Source organism: Triticum dicoccoides, chromosome 2B (assembly GCF_002162155.2).
Source record: "Triticum dicoccoides isolate Atlit2015 ecotype Zavitan chromosome 2B, WEW_v2.0, whole genome shotgun sequence".
Taxonomy (NCBI): domain Eukaryota; kingdom Viridiplantae; phylum Streptophyta; class Magnoliopsida; order Poales; family Poaceae; genus Triticum; species Triticum dicoccoides.
The window spans coordinates 170,968,875-170,992,990 of NC_041383.1; the positions used below are offsets into that span (position 1 = coordinate 170,968,875).

Below are 24,116 nucleotides of genomic sequence, written 5' to 3' on the forward strand. Positions count from 1 at the left end.
AAGACACGTCTCACACGCGGACTATGGCCCTGTTTGTTTGGGTTTTTGCTTCTGCTTTTGTAACTTTTCCACTTTAGCCAAAAACAATAAAAGCTCCCAAATAGATGCTTTTCGAGCTTTTATGGCTTTTGGAGCTCAAATAGGTTATATTGATTCATCAAAAGCCAAAAAAGCTCCAGAAGCACCTACTTAAAAGCTTTTATGACTTTTTGTCCAAAGTGGAAAAGTTGAAAAAACAAAAGCAAAAGCCCAAACAAACAGGGCCTATATGGACTTCGAAATCTGGCGATAGCACTTTAATTAGAGCATCTCCAACAGCGGCGGCAAAAACCTCGCGCGTGCAGTAAATTGGCATTTTAACGCGCGGGGGACATTTTCGCGCGCTCCAGCGGAGGCAGGAAACTCGGGTGCGCGGGAAAAAGCGAGAGCTCACGCGCTAGATTTAGCACACCGCTTCTGGCGCGCCTACAAATTGCGGCGCCCGCCACGCGGCCTCCCATCGCATCCACATTAGCACGCGCTATCTCCCCACTTCCTTTGCTTCCTCTGCCGCTTCCTCGCCCCGCCACCACCGCGCCACCATGCCGCCGCGCCGCCGGGATCTTCGGGCTACCGCAGCATCCGCGAGCGCCCCTCCGGCGCCTTCTACGCTGAGACTCGGTCCGGCGACGGCTGGCTCGGCCTCGGCACGTTCGAGACCGCACACGAGGTCGCCCGCGCGTACAACGCGACGACATGGCGCCTCCAGAGGCCTCGCGCGCAAATGAACTTTCAGGACGTCCGGACGTGCGAGCAGGCGCAAGCCGTCGCCCCTCCGCCTCGTCTTATAACAGAACAAGACCGTGAGGAACACCGTCGGCGGCGGTCCCGCCTCCTCATCGCCGAGGAGGACGAGCGAGCCATATCAGAGTGGCGCTAGCGCTACACGCAGGACATCGCCGACGAGAACGCCTTCTGGATGGAGAGGACGGCAAGGCGCCGCGCGGAGCGGGCCGACAGGTGTCGGCGAAAGGCACTGGCCATATCGCAGTGCGATCTCGTTAACGCAGGTGGAGTGTCGTTCTTTGACTCAGACGATTCTCGTTGGAAAGTCGCATGGCTCGATACCTCGCACAACACCAGCAAGAATGATAACTCGGAGTAGGTTCTAATTGCATCGTAGTTTTTATCTAGTTGCACCGTAGTTTTTATCGTGTTGGGCTAGTTTTCTTATCTATCTATGCTATGATGAACTATGTACGCATTGTGAAATATCTATGTATTTTTTTATCTATTTTTAATCATGCATATGTTTTTTATATTAGTTTGAACTGCATATGTTGTTTGTACGAGCGCGGATGTAATTTTTTGCAGTGGCTGCTGGAGCGGCTCGTGCGCGCTAAAATTTGCAGCGGCTGCTGAAGCAAACACACATCGCCGCGTAAAAAACAGACGATCCGGCCGCTGCAAATGGGTTTTTAGCGCGCCGCGCCTAGCGCGGCTGTTGGAGATGCTTTTACACTGACCAGAGGTCATGCAACTTCGTGTTTTGCAGCACTAGCCAAGCGTAATTCACAACAGTTCTAATACAGTGGTAGTGCTACTGCTGACACTAAATTAATAATGTCTCGTGCTCGCTAATTTGCTATAGAGAATAGAATAGCATGCATGCACGGGCGCATTCGGCTGTCCGTGGGCGCGCGTCCCCACGGCGGACGTGCACGTCCCATCTGCTCCGGCCCCGGGCGCCGTGGGAACCCGGACCGCGCAGGCACAAAAAGGAACGTCGCCGTCCGGCCGGGTCGTCGTCGCGCCGCGTACAGTCCAGCTCGTGCCGTGGGGCGCGCGCGTGAGGCCACCATTGATCCGTTGCTGTCGAGCTGCTGTGGCGTGAATGCGGCCCGGCCCCCTGGCCGGCCGGCCGGCCAGCGCGGGCGTGGCCCGGGAAGTCGTAAAGGGTGTGTGCCCCGCCGCCGGGAGGCACGTACGTACGTACCGACGGTCCTTCTCGCGCGCCCTAGCCAATCTATCGGTCGATCGGCTGGGATGTGGATGCGCGCGCGGGGGCGTCGCCGTCCCGCGTGCGTTGTCCGCCCTGTCCTCCGTGCAAGGGGGGCGGCCGGGAGGGGACGAGGAGGATCCGATACGTCGCTGGGCGGGATAACGCCGGAAGTTTGACGTCTATAGTATCTACGTACGAGCGTACGTACATCGAGCCGAGTCGTCGCCCTCGTCGATCGGTCCCTGCGTACGTACACCGTATGGGGGTGCTTATACATGCATTTGCTCGTCGCTTTCTAGCTGGGGGCCGGAAGCCGAGATGTACAAGTGCGCCAGTGAGTTAATATGGCCGACGGGGACGTGGGCGACGCTATGCAGCACGGCCTATGGACGTCTAGCGACCGACACTGTAGCGCATTATTCTCGCGGATTTAGAATTTTGTAGATTATAGCCGAGAGAAAGATGACTTCTTTGCTTTTTATAGCACACCGGCCGATTGCGATTCTTCATCTCGGCATTTCAAAAAACTGGTCATCCGTTAGTCGAATGAGAGGATTGTATTAACTCCAATCCAAATGATAATATCTTTCCCGCAAAGGAAATAAATGAATTCAACAAAAAAAAAAGATTTTTCATTTTGTACTAGTCGGTCTGCGCCACGTTGTCTTTTCATCATACTAGCTATTATTTTCACGAGTAAAGCTACACATACAGGATTTTACGGGGACTTTACAAAGGGGTTCCAACTTGGCAACCTATAATTGGGTGTTAGGTGGAAGGATTAGCCCACCCGCTGAAAATCACGGATTCGGCTTGCCTCCTCCCTCCCCATGCTTCCATCCGTGCTCCCACTTCATCCTACGGCTGTCTTTTTCTTCTTTTTTTTCTAATCTAATCATCTTCCCCCCTGATTTTAAGGGGGTGGGGCCGGGTCTTATTTTGTTCCAATCAAATCAAGCCACATACGCGGGAGTACAGATGGGCACACACGGGGGGAGCAAGCAAGTCTCGTCCGAAAATCACCGCATGGGGAGGTTCGATTAGATGGAATGAGCCCGTAAGAGCATGTAGAGTTTCATACGTCTAGCATTTTTCTATTTTGCTTGATAAATATCAGATATAAGATGCTTTTTGGGTCTCTTCTAAAGAAAAAAATATAATCTATTAAATCTTGATTCACCCAGGTAAGTTGGCGGGTGGAATAATAGTTGAGAGGCACGAGTTGTGGTCGGAATTGCTCGCGTTGATATTTCATGGAGGGGAGACAAAAGCAATTCTCTTCAAGCTAGGTTCGCATTTTTTTTCTAGGGAACTACAACGGAAAAAGCTTGCCTAGACCAATTTCATATAAAAGAGTTGTACATAAGGCGGGCAGACCATACATGAACAGCGGGATGGCCAAACATAATCCCTCAAGCTTGAAGGAGGCAAGTGCAGGAGGCATCGGAGCATCATTTGGACCAAAGAATCAACCCATTTGCACAGCGGTGAAAGACAGAGGCAATAGCTAGCTTCAATCTCATTTCTAAAAATGTTGGCGTTGCGACGCTTCCATAAATGCCAAAAGGGCGCGGATCAGAATCTCCTACCAGACCTTGCAAGGAGGCATACCATTCTGAAGATCATGGATCCTATTACATGCTTGGTTGTTTCCAGTAAGTTGCACAAAGGGTAAGTATCCGAGAAAGAGAGGGTCTTTCTAAATGACGCTGGTTATAAAGAGCCTTCCACAGCCAACCAGCCTGATGAACATGCGACAACGATTTGTGGAGTAATTGAGTTGTGAAAGGAACATCCTACAAAAGTTTAAAGGCCACCAAGTATACTTATTTTGTTGTTAAGGTCTTACCATCAAGTCACAAAACACGATCGTCCAAACATGGCATATTTAGGGAAGTTAAAGCTAATATAAGGTGCAACAAAACTAGCTCAGGAAATGCGGCATTTGAAAGACAAGCTTGCATGGAAAGAAAAAGTTGCAGGATAGAACAAACTAGGCAAGACACTAAGGTAGAATCTTCGATCTAAAGTGGATTTAAGTGTGAGTCAGTTTCAAGGCTAGGCCACTATCCTTGTAGGATGAAACATTATTTCGACCCGAGCACACTGAACACTAGTGCAAGTCTCTTATGTAGTTTAAATTTTTTTTTCACTATGGTCAGTTTACGTGATTTTTGTAACTTAACTCCTGAGGCAGAAGCGTAGGCAGGTCTGAGCCACGCCCCGGTCTAACAAACCAATGCTACATTGGCTGCAATGGCTACCCAGCTACAGTCAGCAAAGGATTTCAGCTACACGCCCCACACCATGGCCCCTCTTGCCTAGGGCCTAGCTACGCCACTGCTTGAGAGTGACCGTTGAGACTTTACTATATTGGAGTGTCCATCATAGGTACGAATTATCTGTTGGAAATATGCCCTAGAGGCAATAATAAAAGTATTATTATATTTCAATGTTCATGATAAATGTCTTTTATTCATGCTATAACTGTATTATCCGGAAATCGTAATACACGTGTGAATACTTAGACCACAATATGTCCCTGGTGAGCCTCTAGTTGACCAGCTCGTTGTGATCAACAGATAGTCATGGTTTCCTGACTATGGACATTGAATGTCGTTGATAACGGGATCACATCATTAGGAGAATGATGTGATGGACAAGACCCAATCCTAAGCATAGCATAAAAGATCGTGTAGTTCGTTTTGCTAGAGCTTTGCCAGTGTCAAGTATCTCTTCCTTCGACCATGAGATCGTGTAACTCCCGGATACCGTAAGAGTGCCTTGGGTGTATCAAACGTCACAACGTAACTGGGTGACTATAAAGGTGCATTACAGGTATCTCCGAAAGTAGCTGTTGGGTTGACACGGATCGAGACTAGGATTTGTCACTCCGTATGACGGAGAGGTATCTCTGGGCCCACTCGGTAATGCATCATCATAATGAGCTCAATGTGACCAAGGTGTTGGACACGGGATCATGCATTACGGTACGAGTAAAGTGACTTGCCGGTAACGAGACTGAACAAGGTATTGGGATACCGACGATCGAGTCTCGGGCAAGTAACGTACCGATTGACAAAGGGAATTGCATACAGGGTTTGATCGAATCCTCGACATCGTGGTTCATCCGATGACAACATCGAGGAGCATGTGGGAGCCATCATGGGTATCCAGATCCCGCTGTTGGTTATTGACTGAGAGCGTCTCGGTCATGTCTGCATGTCTCCCGAACCCGTAGGGTCTACACACTTAAGGTTCGGTGACGCTAGGGTTATTAGGAAGACTAGTATGTGACTACCGAATGTTGTTCGGAGTCCCGGATGGGATCCTGGACGTCACGAGGAGATCCGGAAGGGTCCGGAGGTAAAGATTTATATATAGGAAGTTGTCAAACAGACACCGGGAAGTTTCGGGGTCATACCGGTATTGTACGGGGGCCACCGGAAGGGTTCCGGGGGTCCACCGGGAGGGGCCACCCCTCCCGGGGGGCCACATGGGCTGCGTGGGGCAGGGAGCCAGCCCCTGGTGGGCTGGCCGCACCCCCTCCCTTGGGCCCATGCGCCTAGGGTTGAGGGGGAACCCTAGAGGGGGCGCCCCCCTTGGCTTGGGGGGCAAGCCACCCTCTCCCCTCTCCCCTAGGCCGCCGCACCCCCCTAGATGGGTTCTAGGGGGCCGGCCCCCTTCTCCCTTCCCCCTATAAATAGAGGGGTGAGGGGAGGGCAGCCGCACCACCCTCCAAGGCGCAGCCCTCCCTCCCCAACACCTCTCCTCCTCCGTTGTGTGCTTGGCGAAGCCCTGTCGGAGTACTGCCTCTCCACCATCACCACGCCGTCGTGCTGCCGGTGGAGCTGTCTTCCTTAACCTCTCCTTCCCCCTTGCTGGATCAAGAAGGAGGAGACGTCTCCCGTCCCGTACGTGTGTTGAACGCGGAGGTGCTGTCCGTTCAGCACTTGGTCATCGGTGATTCGAATCACGTCGAGTACGGCTACATCATCACCTTGCAAGCTTCCGCACGCGATCTACAAGTGGTATGTAGATGCAAACTCTCTCCCTTGACTCGTTGCTTAGATGAACTCATAGATGGATCTTGGTGAAACCGTAGGAAAAATTTTAATTTTCTGCAACGTTCCCCAACAGTGGCATCATGAGCTAGGTCTATGCGTAGTTCTCTTTGCACGAGTAGAACACAATTTTGTTGTGGGCGTGGATTTTGTCATCTTACTTGCCTCTACTAGTCTTTTCTTGCTCAACGGTATTGTGGGATGAAGCGGCCCGGACCAACCTTACATGTACGCTTACGTGAGACCGGTTCCACCGACTGACATGCACTAGTTGCATAAGGTGGCTGGCGGGTGTCTGTCTCTCCCACTTTAGTTGGAGCGGAATCGATGAACAGGGCCCTTATGAAGGGTAAATAGAAGTTGACAAAATCACGTTGTGGTGATTCGTAGGTAAGAAAACGTTCTTGCTAGAACCCAATTGCAGCCACGTAAAAGATGCAACAACAATTAGAGGACGTCTAACTTGTTTTTGCAGCGATTGATTATGTGATGTGATATGGCCAGAAGTTGTGATGAATGATGAATTGTGATGTATGAGATCATGTTCTTTGTAATAGGATTCACGACTTGCATGTCGATGAGTATGACAACCGGCAGGAGCCATAGGAGTTGTCTTTATTTTTTGTATGACCTGCGTGTCATTGAATAACGCCATGTAAACTACTTTACTTTATTGCTAAACGTTAGTCATAGAAGTAGAAGTAGTCGTTGGCGTGACAACTTCATGAAGACACGATGATGGAGATCATGATGATGAAGATCATGGTGTCAAGCCGGTGACAAGATGATCATGGAGCCCCAAAGATGAAGATCAATGGAGCTATATGATATTGGCCATATCATGTCACAACTATATAATTGCATGTGATGTTTATTATGTATTATGCATCTTGTTTACTTAGGACGACGGTAGTAAATAAGATGATCCCTTATAAAATTTGAAGAAGTGTTCTCCCCTAACTGTGCACCGTTGCTACAGTTCGTCGCTTCTAAGCACCACGTGATGATCGGGTGTGATGGATTCTTACGTTCACATACAACGGGTGTAAGACAGTTTTACACAGCGAAAACACTTAGGGTTAACTTGACGAGCCTAGCATGTGCAGACATGGCCTCGGAACACGGAGACCGAAAGGTCGAACACGAATCGTATGGAAGATACGATCAACATGAGAATGTTCACCGACGATGACTAGTCCGTCTCACGTGATGATCGGACACGGGCTAGTCGACTCGGATCGTGTAACACTTAGATGACTAGAGGGATGTCTAATCTAAGTGGGAGTTCATAATTTGATTAGAACTTTATTATCATGAACTTAGTCTAAAACCTTTGCAAATATGTCTTGTAGATCAATGGCCAACGCTAATGTCAACATGAATTTCAACGCGTTCCTAGAGAAAACCAAGCTGAAAGATGATGGCAGCAACTATACGGACTGGGTCCGGAACCTGAGGATCATCCTCATAGCTGCCAGGAAACAATATGTCCTAGAAGGACCGCTAGGTGACGCTCCCGTCCCAGAGAACCAAGACATTATGAATGCTTGGCAGTCTCGTGCTGATGATTACTCCCTCATTCAGTGCGGCATGCTTTACAACTTAGAACCGGGGCTCCAAAAGCGTTTTGAGCACCATGGAGCATATGAGATGTTCGAAGAGCTGAAACTAGTTTTTCAAGCTCATGCCCGGGTCGAGAGATATGATGTCTCCGACAAGTTCTACAGTTGTAAGATGGAGGAAAACAGTTCTGTCAGTGAGCACATCCTGAAGATGTCTGGGTTGCACAACCGTATGACCCAGCTGAACATTAACCTCCCAGATGAGGCGGTCATTGACAGAATCCTCCAGTCGCTCCCACCAAGCTACAAGAGCTTTGTGATGAACTACAACATGCAGGGGATGGAAAAGACCATTCCTGAAGTGTTCTCGATGCTGAAGTCAGCAGAGGCTGAAATCAAGAAAGAACATCAAGTGTTGATGGTCAATAAGACCACTAAGTTCAAGAAGGGCAAGGGTAAGAAGAACTTCAAGAAGGACGGCAAAGATGTTGCGCACCTGGTAAGCCAGTTACCGGGAAGAAGTCAAAGAATGGACCCAAGCCTGAGACTGAGTGCTTTTATTGCAAGGGGAAGGGTCACTGGAAGCGGAACTGCCCCAAATACTTAGCGGATAAGAAGGCCGGCAACACCAAAGGTATATTTGATATACATGTGATTGATGTGTACCTTACCAGTACTCGTAGTAACTCCTGGGTATTTGATACCGGTGCCGTTGCTCATATTTGTAACTCACAGCAGGAGCTGCGGAATAAACGGAGACTGGCGAAGGACGAGGTGACGATGCGCGTCGGGAATGGTTCCAGAGTCGATGTGATCGCCGTCGGCACGCTGCCTCTACATTTACCTACGGGATTAGTTTTGAACCTTAATAATTGTTATTTAGTGCCAAGTTTGAGCATGAACATTATATCTGGATCTCGTTTAATACGAGATGGCTACTCATTTAAGTCTGAGAATAATGGTTGTTCGATTTATATGAGAGATATGTTTTATGGTCATGCTCCGATGGTCAATGGTTTATTCTTAATGAATCTCGAGCATAATATTACACATGTTCATAGTGTAGATGCCAAAAGATTTAAAGTTGATAACGATAGTCCCACATACTTGTGGCACTGCCGCCTTGGTCACATTGGTGTCAAGCGCATGAAGAAGCTCCATGCCGATGGACTTTTAGAGTCTCTTGATTATGAATCATTTGACACGTGCGAACCATGCCTTTTGGGCAAAATGACCAAGACTCCGTTCTCCGGAACAATGGAGCGAGCAACCAACTTGTTGGAAATCATACATACCGATGTGTGCGGCCAATGAGCGTTGAGGCTCGCGGAGGATATCGTTATGTTCTCACTCTCACAGATGACTTGAGTAGATATGGGTATGTCTACTTAATGAAACACAAGTCTGAGACCTTTGAAAAGTTCAAAGAATTTCAGAATGAGGTAGAGAATCAACGTGACCGAAAGATAAAATTCTTACGATCAGATCGTGGAGGAGAATACTTAAGTCACGAATTTGGTACACACTTAAGGAAATGTGGAATTGTTTCACAGCTCACGCCGCCTGGAACACCACAGCGAAACGGTGTGTCCGAACGTCGTAATCGCACCCTATTGGATATGGTGCGGTCTATGATGTCTCTTACCGATTTACCGCTATCATTTTGGGGATACGCTCTAGAGACAGCTACATTCACTTTAAATAGGGCACCATCTAAATCCGTTGAGACGACACCGTATGAATTATGGTTTGGAAAGAAACCTAAGCTGTCGTTTCTAAAAGTTTGGGGATGCGATGCTTATGTCAAGAAACTTCAACCTGGAAAGCTCGAACCCAAGTCAGAAAAATGCGTATTCATAGGATACCCTAAGGAAACTGTCGGGTATACCTTCTACTTAAGATCCGAAGGCAAGATCTTTATTGCCAAGAACGGATGCTTTCTGGAAAAAGAGTTTCTCTCGAAAGAAGTAAGTGGGAGGAAAGTAGAACTCGATGAAGTACTACCTCTTGAGCGGGAAAGTGGCGCAGCGCAGGAAACCGTTCCTGTGATGCCCACACCAACTGAAGAGGAAAACAATGATGATGATCAAGGTACTTCGGATCAAGTTACTGCTGAACTTCGTAGGTCTACAAGGACACGTTCCGCACCAGAGTGGTACGGCAACCCTGTCCTGGAAATCATGTTGTTAGACAACAATGAACCTTCGAACTATGAAGAAGCGATGGCGGGCCCGGATTCCAACAAATGGCTTGAAGCCATGAAATCCGAGATAGAATCCATGTATGAAAACAAAGTATGGACTTTGACAGACTTGCCCGATGATCGGCGAGCGATAGAAAACAAATGGATCTTTAAGAAGAAGACGGGCGCGGATGGTAATGTTACAATCTATAAGGCTCGACTTGTCGCTAAGGGTTATCGACAAGTTCAAGGGATTGACTATGACGAGACTTTCTCTCCCGTAGCGAAGCTGAAGTCCGTCCGAATCATGTTAGCAATTGCCGCATACTATGATTATGAGATATGGCAAATGGACGTCAAAACGGCATTCCTTAACGGGCATCTTAAGGAAGAACTGTATATGATGCAGCCGGAAGGTTTTGTCGATCCTCGAAACGCTAACAAAGTATGCAAGCTCCAGCGATCCATTTATGGACTGGTGCAAGCATCTCGGAGTTGGAACATTCGCTTTGATGAGATGATCAAAACGTTTGGGTTTATGCAGACTTATGGAGAAGCCTGCGTTTACAAGAAAGTGAGTGGGAGCTCTGTAGCATTTCTCATATTATATGTAGATGACATACTCTTGATGGGAAATAATATAGAATTTCTGGACAGCATTAAGGCCTACTTGAATAAGTGTTTTTCAATGAAGGACCTTGGAGAAGCTGCTTATATATTAGGTATCAAGATCTATAGAGATAGATCGAGACGCCTCATAGGTCTTTCACAAGGCACATACCTTGATAAGATTTTGAAGAGGTTCAAAATGGATCAGTCCAAGAAGGGGTTCTTGCCTATGTTACAAGGTGTGAGATTGAGCTCGGCTCAGTCACCGACCACGGCAAAAGATAAAGAAGAGATGAGTGTCATCCCCTATGCTTCAGCCATAGGATCTATTATATATGCCATGCTGTGTACCAGACCTGATGTAAACCTTGCCGTAAGTTTGGTAGCAAGATACCAAAGTAATCCCGGCAAGGAACACTGGACAGCGGTCAAGAATATCCTGAAGTACCTGAAAAGGACGAAGGACATGTTTCTCGTTTATGGAAGAGACGAAGAGCTCGTCGTAAAGGGTTACGTCGACGCTAGCTTCGACTCAGATCTAGATGACTCTAAGTCACAAACCGGATACGTGTATATGTTGAATGGTGGAGCAGTAAGCTGGTGCAGCTGCAAGCAGAGCGTCGTGGCGGGATCTACGTGTGAAGCGGAGTACATGGCAGCCTCGGAGGCAGCGCATGAAGCGATTTGGGTGAAGGAGTTCATCACCGACCTAGGAGTCATACCCAATGCGTCGGGGCCGATCAAACTCTTTTGTGACAACACTGGAGCTATTGCCCTCGCCAAGGAGCCCAGGTTTCACAAGAAGACCAGGCACATCAAGCGTCGTTTCAACTCCATCCGTGAAAATGTTCAAGATGGAGACATAGAGATTTGCAAAGTGCACACGGATCTGAATGTCGCAGATCCGCTGACTAAACCTCTCCCGCGTGCAAAACATGATCAACACCAGAACTCTATGGGTGTTCGATTCATCACAATGTAACTAGATTGGTGACTCTAGTGCAAGTGGGAGACTGTTGGAAATATGCCCTAGAGGCAATAATAAAAGTATTATTATATTTCAATGTTCATGATAAATGTCTTTTATTCATGCTATAACTGTATTATCCGGAAATCGTAATACACGTGTGAATACTTAGACCACAATATGTCCCTGGTGAGCCTCTAGTTGACCAGCTCGTTGTGATCAACAGATAGTCATGATTTCCTGACTATGGACATTGAATGTCGTTGATAACGGGATCACATCATTAGGAGAATGATGTGATGGACAAGACCCAATCCTAAGCATAGCATAAAAGATCGTGTAGTTCGTTTTGCTAGAGCTTTGCCAGTGTCAAGTATCTCTTCCTTCGACCATGAGATCGTGTAACTCCCGGATACCGTAAGAGTGCCTTGGGTGTATCAAACGTCACAACGTAACTGGGTGACTATAAAGGTGCATTACAGGTATCTCCGAAAGTAGCTGTTGGGTTGACACGGATCGAGACTAGGATTTGTCACTCCGTATGACGGAGAGGTATCTCTGGGCCCACTCGGTAATGCATCATCATAATGAGCTCAATGTGACCAAGGTGTTGGACACGGGATCATGCATTACGGTACGAGTAAAGTGACTTGCCGGTAACGAGACTGAACAAGGTATTGGGATACCGACGATCGAGTCTCGGGCAAGTAACGTACCGATTGACAAAGGGAATTGCATACAGGGTTTGATCGAATCCTCGACATCGTGGTTCATCCGATGACAACATCGAGGAGCATGTGGGAGCCATCATGGGTATCCAGATCCCGCTGTTGGTTATTGACTGAGAGCGTCTCGGTCATGTCTGCATGTCTCCCGAACCCGTAGGGTCTACACACTTAAGGTTCGGTGACGCTAGGGTTATTAGGAAGACTAGTATGTGACTACCGAATGTTGTTCGGAGTCCCGGATGGGATCCTGGACGTCACGAGGAGATCCGGAAGGGTCCGGAGGTAAAGATTTATATATAGGAAGTTGTCAAACAGACACCGGGAAGTTTCGGGGTCATACCGGTATTGTACGGGGGCCACCGGAAGGGTTCCGGGGGTCCACCGGGAGGGGCCACCCCTCCCGGGGGGCCACATGGGCTGCGTGGGGCAGGGAGCCAGCCCCTGGTGGGCTGGCCGCACCCCCTCCCTTGGGCCCATGCGCCTAGGGTTGAGGGGGGAACCCTAGAGGGGGCGCCCCCCTTGGCTTGGGGGGCAAGCCACCCTCTCCCCTCTCCCCTAGGCCGCCGCACCCCCCTAGATGGGTTCTAGGGGGCCGGCCCCCTTCTCCCTTCCCCCTATAAATAGAGGGGTGAGGGGAGGGCAGCCGCACCACCCTCCAAGGCGCAGCCCTCCCCTCCCCAACACCTCTCCTCCTCCGTTGTGTGCTTGGCGAAGCCCTGTCGGAGTACTGCCTCTCCACCATCACCACGCTGACGTGCTGCCGGTGGAGCTGTCTTCCTCAACCTCTCCTTCCCCCTTGCTGGATCAAGAAGGAGGAGACGTCTCCCGTCCCGTACGTGTGTTGAACGCGGAGGTGCTGTCCGTTCAGCACTTGGTCATCGGTGATTCGAATCACGTCGAGTACGGCTACATCATCACCTTGCAAGCTTTCGCACGCGATCTACAAGTGGTATGTAGATGCAAACTCTCTCCCTTGACTCGTTGCTTAGATGAACTCATAGATGGATCTTGGTGAAACCGTAGGAAAAATTTTAATTTTCTGCAACGTTCCCCAACATTATCAGCACGCTAAAAAGGTGATGGTTTGTTGAAGAGCCTTCCATGGTCATGCAACCAACGGTAATTGAGTAATTTCTCCAAGTTAGAGTTCTGAATGTAACATCTTGCAAAAGTTCAAGGACAGTTGAGTATGTGGATTTAGTGGTTAAGGTCATACCATCCAGTCATGAAACACGAACATCCGTACATTGTATATTTGTGAAAACTTAAGCAAACAAGGCGCTAAACTAGCGCACAAAATAGCAGTGTTTGAAATACGGGGTTGCACAGGGGACGAAAAGCTTCGAGGAAGAGCAAACTAAAGCAACTCTACTGTTAGACTTTGTGAAGTGAGAAAAACAAGCAAGAAAACAAGAGGCTGAGGTAGAATCTTCCAACAACACCTACTTGAGGTAGGTCCGTTTAAGTGTGAAGCATTCCGAAGGCTAAACCGGCGTTCTTCTAGCACAAAATATTTGTCCCAAACGACATGACATTGAATAGGTGTGTGTCTATTATGTAACCTAACTTTCTTTTTCCATTACGGTCATCATATGTTATTTCTGTAACAACTCCAGTGGGTATTTTGTTACAATTTTTACTAAATTGGAACGCTCACATGTGCATATATATTGGCTTCTTTTAGTTTTTTCTTGCGCGGTTTTGACAGTCATGGGTGCATATATGGGAGCAAGTAGCTGTCGGTTACCCCTTGGGGGGTCCCAGTGGGCACTCTGGGTGCTTCAAGCTCGTGACGCGTGGTGCGCCCAACCGCCGCCACACGTCACACGCTGGGTGCACCCACGGAATAACCTTTTTTAGTTCCCGCACACATTTTGGGCCTTCTTTAAAAGCTCGTTTTTTCTTGGTTTTTCTATGTTTTCATGAATAAGGAAAAATGTTTCCACGTGTGAAGCACATCATGTGAAAAAAACACGGTTGTGCTTCACAGCGAAGCACGGTTGGGCTTTTTCGGGAGCACAATTGTGCTTTTGGTTTTGGGTTTTTGGGTTTCCTTCTTTTGTTTTTGCGATTTCCAGTTTTTTATTTCCAATTTGTTTGTTTTAGTTTTTTTCATGAAAAAGTTTGTCGAAACCTTTTAACATGGGATATTTCGAAGAGCTAGACGCGAGAAACGTAGTTGTTGAAATGGTTCATGATTTGGACACACATTTCCAGAGATAAAACATTTTGGAAAACATGTTTACAGATTTCAAATGAAGTTCACGAACATGCAAAAAGAAGTTTGCGTATTCAAAAAGAGTTCACCAAACCAAAAAAATCATGTATTCAGAAAAAATTTACGAATTCAAAAGAAGTTCATTTTTCAAAAAAATTGTATATTTTAAAAACATGCAAACTCGAAAAGAGTTTATCAATTGGAAAAGGTCACAAAATAGAAAAAAGTTCCTGAGTTTGTAAGAAGCTCATCGATTTTGAAAAAAAGTTCATTGAATATGAAAAAAGTTCATTGAATTGGAAAAAAGTTCATTGATTTGAAAAAAGTTCACTGAATTTGAAAAATGTTCATCCAGTTTGCTAAAAAAGTTCATCGATTTTCAAGACAAGTTCATCAAAAAATGAAAAATAGTTCATTGATTTGAAGAAAAAAAATCATCGATTTTGAAAAAAGTTCATCAATTTACAAAAAAGTCCATCTTTTGAAAAGAGTTCACGAATTTAAAAAATATTCATGAAACAAGGAAGAGGAAAAATAGAAAAAAGGAAAAAAAAGGAAAAAAAGAAAAAGGAAAGAAAAACAAAAAAGGAAAAAAAAGGAAAGAAGAAAATAAGAGAAAATATGTAACCTATTAGATCCGCCGACGTGGCTGAGTGGTTAGTGTAGTTTACCACGAAAGAGGAGCCATTTTTTACATTTTAAAAATGGGCCAGCCCCGGCGGAGGTTTGTGTGCGCCTATTTACAAAATGCATACAAACGGGCGCCTGAAGCGCTAAATAGGAAGTGCCAGACATGATTGAGCTCAAGGCAGGGAGTAGACGGAGCTGGACGACGATCTGCTCAAAGTTGGGTCAGTTAACCTCGAGCTTCAGAAGCAGATTCGAAAGTTTTTTGTAACGTTTCACACCGGTTCCAGTCTAACAAGGTCTTAATTTGCAGGATTTTTTTTTTGGACACGCAAACCATAGAACAATAGTTTCAAGGTATATTTTCATATATAAAGGGGCTGCTACGCGTTGGCCGGCGGATCTTTTCCGCCGCGCGAGCCGTCTGATTTGGCACAATCTAGATTAAATGCTTCCCTCTAGTTTGCAACAGAGACCTGGTTCCGGAAACATTTGTGACAAAGAATATGTTGAGGACTATTATTTTTGCAACAAAGGTTGTGTTGTAGAATTCTTTTGCAACAAAGATTTTGTTACGGAATTTTTTACAATATTTTTTTTGCAAGAGAGGTCTTATTACAGGTTTTTCTTTTGCAACAGAGATCTTGTTGCAGAATTTTTTGCTACAGATCACTGGGTCGACGCGTCTGTATTGGAAGCAAGCGTGTGCAACGATTGAGTTACAGCGGCGTGGTGGTCGAAGGTTTTTCTGCAAGAACAACACACCGACGGTGGCCGTGGTGGACATTTGCATGGTCGCCCGCGCTTGCAACTGTGGTGGCTGCTGCAACTGATGTTTTATAGCAGCGGTGACGACAATGGAGGAGCAGACTTGTGTTGTTCTGGTCGGGGAAAGTCGCAGCGGCGGTGGTGGGCTGAAACTGAGCACGGCCATGTAGTGGGAGAAAAATGAACAGAGTTTGCACGGGGAAGAAGAAGAGGGTAAGGCAGAACGTGTTGACGAGGAGCTTCCCGTGGATAATTGAAGATAAGGTTATGAGAAGAAAAGAGGCCGATGGTCCCACTGGGACACGCGTCAGGCAGAAAGAGGGCCGGCTGATGCTCAACGTTTCCCTAATTTTATAAACAGTATGTTACAAAGAGACTGGAGAAAAAAAGAAGGAAAAAGGAAAAGCCCAACAAATTATTTAACGAGTGCCTGCTCTAGGGATGAAAAATAGGTCTCGGTCAGGTGACATAACATGTAAAAAGAAAGAAGAAATAATGTGCGGATCTTAGTGTAAAATCTTATAATATAGCATCGCTGAGACATAATGAAGTTTTAGTTTACTGAGATTTAGCAAGTCTGTTTAAAAATTGTTATCTATCCGCTGGCGAATAGGTGGTTGAAAGATTCAAGAGGTGCTCCGAGGAGGCCGGTGTGATGACTTGCTTCATGTTGCTACGACGCGACGACGGACGTCTTTCTTTCAGCTTTAGTTGAGCTGTTAATCCAGCAGGGAGTGCCATGTTGCTACGACGCGACTACGGACGTCTTTGCATGGAAGAGTACTTAGTTGTTTGACCAGTGCAGACCCATTTATCTTTTCCACTGTTATTTAGCTCTGGTATGATGTTCCCAAGCTGAATGAATTGATTGAATGCTTGAGTAGAAATGGTCATATGAAAGTGTTCAGTTCAATCATCAGAATCACAAAATCTCTCGATGGATAGAGAATCATCAATGGCAAAAGAATGAAGCTCTGGGAATTTTGTCTTTCCAGAGAAGAATGGTTTGTCACAGTGCAAGAGCTGGCTTCTTTAAATTCAGGTAATAAGGCCAGATGTGCCCACCACCGCCTTCCAGTTTCTCCAAAGGAGTGCTTGTGTGATACGCAGTATCTTTGTTCAGAAACTTGAACAAATTTTCATTAACAAAGTTGTCGTGAACAAAAATATCCAGGATGCCAAGATGACCTTGCTGTTGTGATTTGCACACTTTGTTCAGGCTATGAGTGTGGTGCCATTGCAGAGGCCGGGGGATATCCTCCTTTTTGAAAAAAAAACGAGTGTGGTGCCATTGTCTTCCATAGCATACTTTCTCCACAAAAGAATTCCCAAATATTTATTTAGTTGAGCTGTTACTCCAGTAGGGAGTGTCAAGGTGCACATGAAGAATATAGGCAGAGAACTGTAATAACCTCGAGCTCATTTTTTTAGGCTCAAGAGCATTGTATTACTACTTTTAAACAACATGGTTGCAGTCATGGTGAGTACAGTCCGGTTGCAGTTTTCAGCAGTTCATGGGCAGCCATATTGGCTCCCCCACGAACATGACTAGACTAGAAGGGAGTACACTCTGAACTAAGCACATTATTCATTCATATTATCACATTCAATACATGAATATGTAAGGTTATACACCAGTGTGGTCCAAATATTCAGATACATCGAGCGAATAACAATTGGCAAATGGAAAGAATCAACATGTGAAGCTAAAATAACGCAGAGGGCCTCGTCGCGTTTGCATGCGAGGCCCTGCCCTATCATATCTTATCTCAGGCGATGGACGCCGGGCAAGCCACCAACTTGCACCCATCTTCTATCTATACCTTCCTTTTTTCGGTTGTGCCCACTCACTGGGTTTTCAGCACTTCAGCAGCTGGTGTCAAAGGATATGATCATATTAGAGATGCCTCCCCTTGAACACAAGGTGATGGCATGTGCCGTCGCAAGGGTACGCGCAGTCGGTGTACTTGGCGTTGCCCCTCTCGAAGAACCAGTCACCGACCGCTTCAGCGATTCTCTGCACGTCGAAAAGCATGAGGAAATTTCATCAGGCTAACCACCAGCTGACTTGTCATGCAATTAAGAAGGAATAAATAGTCTGGCATGTTCATGTCAATCGTCCTTGTGTGCATCCAATGATCTCAAAACCAGCAGTGTTCTCCCTTCTACTGTCTAAAACAAACTTGCGTCTCATTGTGTGCATACCTTGTTGCCAAGACGAGGAGAGTTGCTCGAGTACCATGTATCCTGTCTCTCGCTCTGGCAATGAGCAAAACATGAGTTGATAAAAACCCCATTCTGCCCTGACCCTGAGAAACCCTTCACGGCGTTAAGCATTTCATTCCTAAAGCCTGCATTATACATAGGGAGATCAGCCAATCTACTCTTATGTTGAGGGTTAGAGCTCAGAAGATCTGACAAAGCAGTGAAGTACCATTTAAAAACTGAAGTTCATTGCTATTGCAAGAGGCGTAATTCTGCTTGCAACTTTGCCATAGACCCCGGGGATCAGCCGTTCTGGGAGCCAGACTTTCTTGAAGCTGGAAAAATACAAGAAAATTTGGTTCATTGAATAATTTATTAATTCCTCTCAGTTTCGTATCTCTTAAATCACAGGGTTAAAATGCATGATAAGCACCTGCCACACATCATAAGCAGTGTTCAAAATAAAAGTTGGAGTTTGAATGTTTGGCAACACGTTCTGCGGGAAAAAGCACTGTAGAGAGCAGCAGTTAGAAAAACCATTTCCAAAAATAAAATATGTTACATGTAGTATCTTGATAGATATTTCTGGATCCTTGTCTTCTTACTGAGGTTTTATCCATGTGAGAGGTACAGGACCGAGGCAAGCTTCTTCCAGAACCCTGTATTTTTTTGTGAATTTTAACAAGTAACATCAGCAAAATGAAGATATTGCTGTTGGCAATTGAATCATCTAACATAAATTAGAACCAGTACCACAGGTACAAAGAGCAATAGTAGCAAGAAAGAATTATCACAAAGCATTAAGAAAAATATTTTTGAGAGCGGCAAATACCTGCAATCTCACAATGCCATTGAATAGGTCTCTCATTTCTCGACGACCAGCAATATCGACACTGCAAACGGTAACAGAATTATATCACCTTAACATGCCGTTGAAGTGGGGTGGAAATAGAAGCGGTCTTCCTCACAGCAGCGAAGAAAGAAGGCACTAAATGTAACAAAGATAACATGAAAGCAAAGCTTCATTATGTTCACATACGAGTCAAGGAACATTCCAGCATCAGCGAGGCACTTGACTCTGGTATTTGATGGAAACATTCCACGGAACTCATCACAGTGAAGTATGGCAGAAGCACCCCCAGCAGAGCATCCAGAAAGAAGGGCCTGGTGGTATCAAGTTGCATCAGGTAAACATAAATGATTTGCCAAAAGCTAATTACAAAAATGGTTCAACTATGGAAGCACCAATACCTGACTAGCAGAATGCATTCCTTGGGCCATCAAGTCATCCATAGCAGCCTGCCAAATACGCTGACCTCGGAAATAAAGGCCTGAAGCCTGAAAAAAAATATTCAGAAATGGATCAAATTAGTTCAGTAAAAAAGCAGAAATACCATATACATTTATTTCTTTTAGTAGAATGGAGTATCTGTTATGTAGAAAAGGATTATAATGTGATTTAATAACCATTGTACATATTTATTGGGAATTGTTCAAATGAAAAAGAGTCCATCACTTGTGAAGTGAAAATGCAGAGCTATAATTTGCACTAACCGCGTCAGCCCCATCACCGGTGAAGGATCCACCATCACAATACCGAACCTTCACTCTGTTCCAGTTGTAGAAATCTAAGAGACAAGAAAACAGCATTACAATTCCTCAAACAGAAATAGCAACAGAGGCACAGAGTAATCAACAGCCATATTCTATTTTTGGACAAGAAAGTAGTACTACAACTACACATGACAAGTTCGGGATAGTTAATTGATTAGAATAATACCAGGATTTTCTTCAGGTCTGTTACTCATTATGCCTGTAAACTGGAGTTGCCTCTCCATGTGGTTTGATGACCCACGCCGACTACCCTTGCGGAACACGCAGCTTTTAACATCATTGCACCATCCTCCACCCTGGAATTCCATTTGGTATCACCATCAGCTAAGGCATTTACAATCCGTGGTGCGATTGAAACTTATCGCTCAGTCCACATATATGTGAGTCGTGGAGTATTACTCACCTCCAGATTGACAAGCCAATTGTTTGACCCTGATCCTGATCCCCTGTGTAGGTGGTAACCCGGTAAGCTTCCATCCAAGCATACTGTAATGATTGTCATCATGGAAGTAAGCATCAGTATTTAGCAGCAGCCTACCATGCTACAAGCATAGTCAAAATCTGGTATAAATGGAAAGAATTACTCCTGAAGCAAAACATATTTCAAGAACTATATTGCTTCTAAAATCCAAAGCAGTTGCCAGTAACAAGAGCCTTATTTGATTAATTTGTACACAGACAGAATTCTCACAACACACATTTATAAATCAGCAGTTCAGCACGACCATACGAAAACTTCAAATCTTGAGCAATTTCTTGCTTCGTGTTTCTGTGGGGTGCCCAACTATTTAGGACCCTTGATATATTTAGCATGGTGACCAAGCAATCATGCACAGTTAACTTACACAATTCACAGCCAACAGTAGGCATTGAGCCCCCCACCCCCCAATTAGGTGAGGAGAATCCATCATGGGCACCACCAGCAAGGCAAGGCTAGATCCACATGCATATATTTATCTAGATCCGCACATGGCACATGCTACTTATACCAAACAATAGGAGTACAAGGATAAGACTGCATGATCACTTAATCAACAGAGCACCTAAGTGGATACTGAAGAGGAGTAGAACATGAGCTATCACAATCCCTCTACGGCAATAGCAATCAGATGAGAAAAATTGTTACTCTGACCGACCAGGGTCAACAACACAGCAGCGACCCGCATCACGCGCCTCGTTGAGCAAATCTACGGCAAGCATGTGACATGGCAAATAAAAAACTAGTAACAAGAAAAATACTGCCGCTAGCACACAAAGGCAGAGGAACAATTCTGGGGGAGGAAGATTTAATTAGTTACCGGCTCCCTTGGCGGCCGCGGACTGGATGAGGGTGAGGGCGACGAAGGCGCCGTTGCTGCCGCTGCCGGAGTTGGCATTGGTGGAGTAGACCTGCGTGCCGTTGGACCACGGCTCGGAGCCGCGCGCCGCTCCCGCCAAGAACCCGAGGAGCACGGCAAGAAGAACCCAGGAACCCATGGCTCCCCTCCTCAAGCTCTCTCGCGCCTCGCCGGGGGAGGCGAGCGAGGCCTGGGGCTGGGAGAGGAATGGATCTGAAGAGGGAGAGGGAGAGGGAGAAGGGATCGCGGAAGTGGCCAAAGCGAGGAAGGAACTTATACGCGGAGCGGAGGCCGGGCGAGTGCGAGTGCAAGCGCAGCTGGCTGGCAATGGCTGCTGACAAAAGAAAGAAAGAAAGAAAGAAAAGGCAGCCAGCCGCTTCCGGAGATTCGGCGCTGCGATGCGATGTGCTAGTGTTACTAGCACTGTAGCTGGTTTAGTGTAAACGCGGAGGTGTTACTGGGCGCCGCGTTACGGTTGGGAGGCAAGCAAAGCATCTGGGATGCTGCCTGCGGGAGGAAGAAGAAAAAGGTGCGGGACTGTCACTGACTGACGGTGGAGCTCGGAAGGGGTGGTGAAAAGCTCGGCTCGGGTCAGGCAAACTGTGTTTTCGGGGGCCCTTGCTTTGGCTGGCTCGGTTGCAGGCAGCTCGGCTGTGTGCGGGACCGACGGCGGGCAGGCAGGCAGCTGGATTTTTGTTTATGGGAGGACACGCAAATTTAGGAGGGTCCGTTTGGGATGTTCCGCTAGTAAAATTACACATGGGCCTAGTACTGAACTCTTGAAGATGCAACACGACGTACAGAAATGAAAGCATGGCCTCTCTCGATGTATGTGGTACAAGTACAACTCCCTTTCTCTGGCGGAATGTTTGGTCTATCGCGGGGGGACTTTTTTCACCGAAAGTTTAGATGCTGGGTTCCCTCCACCGACATGTTCAATCTGTCCATTTCGGTGTTAATGCTGCTTCATTACTACTACTACCTGGTTGGTTGCAGTACTGGTTATTAGTCACTCCCTCCGGCTCACAATATAAAACGTTTTTGCAAGCCGTATATTATGGGACCGAGGGAGTACTTTGTTAGCGGCAACTATACATGCTTCCAGGCCGAAAAAACAATTTGTCAGCTTTCTTTTTAAGCACATCGTTTTGTCAGTCACGTATAGCCTTTTTCTTGTACACGGAAAATGAGAAGACCTTCAGGGGGAAACGGAAAAAAAATGGAAAATGCCCAGACCAGAGTCTCATGCGGCAGTCAGAGTCCACTGTTGGCACTACTTAAACAAACCGGGACGACTGATGATCTGATTAACTACACTGAAGGCGACGGGGACGCCACGGATCCTCTGTGGCACCAGCATGCAGCCCGTGCATGTGGCCGTCGAATGTGAAATGTAAACCCTCTTTGCACGTCAGAATCTTGATTGGACCGGACCGGTTTGGACTTATAGGAACCAGACCACGCACTGATTCCGTCGCCAAACGGAATGGGAAGGACCACCACCAATTTTGTTCCGTTGGTTGCTGCAACTTGCAACGCCGAATTTGGCTCACTCGCTGCATGCATCCACGTACCACGTACTCTGTCGTACTACGTGCACTCCGTAATAATCCATCCATGGAAAACGAGACCTGACCGGCTCTTGTAACCAACCGGCACGGCCACGTGCCTTGGAGCCACAGCTTGGCAGGGTTCTCCCAACTTAAACAACGCGGCTGGGGAAAGCCTTAGGGCGTGTTTGGTTGTCGTTTGCACAGTGTCTGCATCGCATACACTTCTCAACCCAGTCTGGTTAAGCAAAAACAGGCCCTAATACGTCATCTGCAAGTTGTTTGGTTGCCTGCATCTAGTGTCTCTGCATTACATAATACGCAAGTGTATTTTGTTTGGTTGGCTGCATTGGCCCTAACGGCATATGAACACGTCGTTTGGTTGCATACGGCGTACATGTTGTGCTTACCTTGTACCCTAGTTAGTGAGCTTACCCACAATGATCACACCTAGCACACCAACACCACAACACAACAATGACGATGAACTGGGCGAAGATGATGAAGTTCTTCAGCTTCAGCCCAAACTGACGATCCACCTTAGCACCTTCCACTTTGACACCTCCAACCTTGCCACTGTCAACACTGCTGCCTCCATGCTTTCACACCCAGGCGGAGTAAGCTTGTTCTGCTGCCTGCCTAGCCTTGAACCCTCTATAGTTGTTGTTGCTATACGATGCCACTTGTGCATTGGCTTCTTCCCATGAACTATAAACCCCTGGAGCCTCACCGATGAACACGGCATACCACTTACCCTAACAATGCACAAGAGCAAGAGTTGAAGCAGCAAATCAATGGAGCACACAAATAGCAAGCAAAGTAGCATACAAACAACAATGAAGCAGAAGAGAAGTAAAGCATGCATGATAATACGGCATAGCAAGTTCAACCTAGCACTATCTTGGTGTTAACCTACCACCACATCCAAAAGAAGGTGTCGTCCTACCACCGCAAGTTCATCATCAGCGTGAGGGGTTAGTATATACCATCTCACCAAAATATACAGACCATCAAATAGTTTTTGAGCCCTAGCTACACAAAATGTACGTCGTCATCGTCATCGTCGTCGTCGTCGCCACCGCCATCGCCGTCGGAGATCATGCACGCTCACAGGCAGCACTACTCTAGTAGTAGTGCTTGCCGAGCCAGCTCCTGAGCCACAGCACCCTGTGAGCGTCGGCCCTGGCAACGAACCCAACACCCTGGGCCTTGTTGTCAAGCAAGTGGCTGAGAGCTGCCATGAGAGCCTCGTCGCTGAAGCCACCCTGGGCCATGACAGCGCCATACAGGTCAGGGTGGATGTCGAGGGGCTTGCACTCTTTGATGGATGTTGCCACCTCCTTCACCGTCTCGGTCATGCTGTAAAAGACATTGATCTCCTCCTCCATCAGGCCTCCTCTCTTCCTCTTCCTATCATGGACGGGGTCAAATGGCTTGTAAAAGGGCTTCGCAGCGGGCTTGTCAGGGCCATCAAGGACCTCGACGTCCGGTGACCCAAGGAAGTCTGGCATGGGAGAACCAAGAGGCTCACCCGAGCCCATGGCATGCTTCCCAGTTGCCATCCCGAAGGAGAAGATGTGTTGTATCTGGCTGTAGTTCTGGATGGGTGTGTTGAGGAACTCAGCGTCCCTTGGGTGGTCCTAAGAATGAAACATAGGTATTGTTAGTTGAGATTAGGAGTGGGCAATGGTGGGCAGTATGAAA

The 24,116-nt window shown here is 46.8% G+C and overlaps 1 protein-coding gene across 1 annotated transcript; it reads right to left on the reverse strand.

Annotated features, from left to right (window-relative positions):
• Positions 1-17,277: 17,277 nt before the first annotated feature.
• Positions 17,278-21,387, reverse strand: LOC119362847 (pectin acetylesterase 2-like). Its single transcript, XM_037628113.1, has 12 exons — positions 20,824-21,387; positions 19,929-20,011; positions 19,692-19,821; positions 19,466-19,539; positions 19,163-19,249; positions 18,951-19,075; positions 18,744-18,804; positions 18,517-18,570; positions 18,345-18,422; positions 18,141-18,246; positions 17,912-18,057; positions 17,278-17,723 (listed from the first exon to the last, which is right to left on the reverse strand). The coding sequence occupies exons 1-12, from the start codon at positions 20,999-21,001 to the stop codon at positions 17,604-17,606; spliced, it is 1,242 nt and encodes a 413-aa protein (XP_037484010.1). The 5' UTR covers positions 21,002-21,387; the 3' UTR covers positions 17,278-17,603.
• Positions 21,388-24,116: the final 2,729 nt, after the last annotated feature.

What these genes read in the sequence shown, in the direction of transcription:
- LOC119362847 (XM_037628113.1), bottom strand. Translation starts at nt 21,001, where the DNA reads ATGGGTTCCTGGGTTCTTCTTGCCGTGCTCCTCGGGTTCTTGGCGGGA. An exon ending in ATTGGCTTGTCAATCTGGAG is followed by an intron (nt 19,822 to 19,928) that starts GTGAGTAATACT and finishes ATGGAATTCCAG; the next exon opens with GGTGGAGGATGGTGCAATGA. An exon ending in GAATGCATTCTGCTAGTCAG is followed by an intron (nt 19,076 to 19,162) that starts GTATTGGTGCTT and finishes TGATACCACCAG; the next exon opens with GCCCTTCTTTCTGGATGCTC.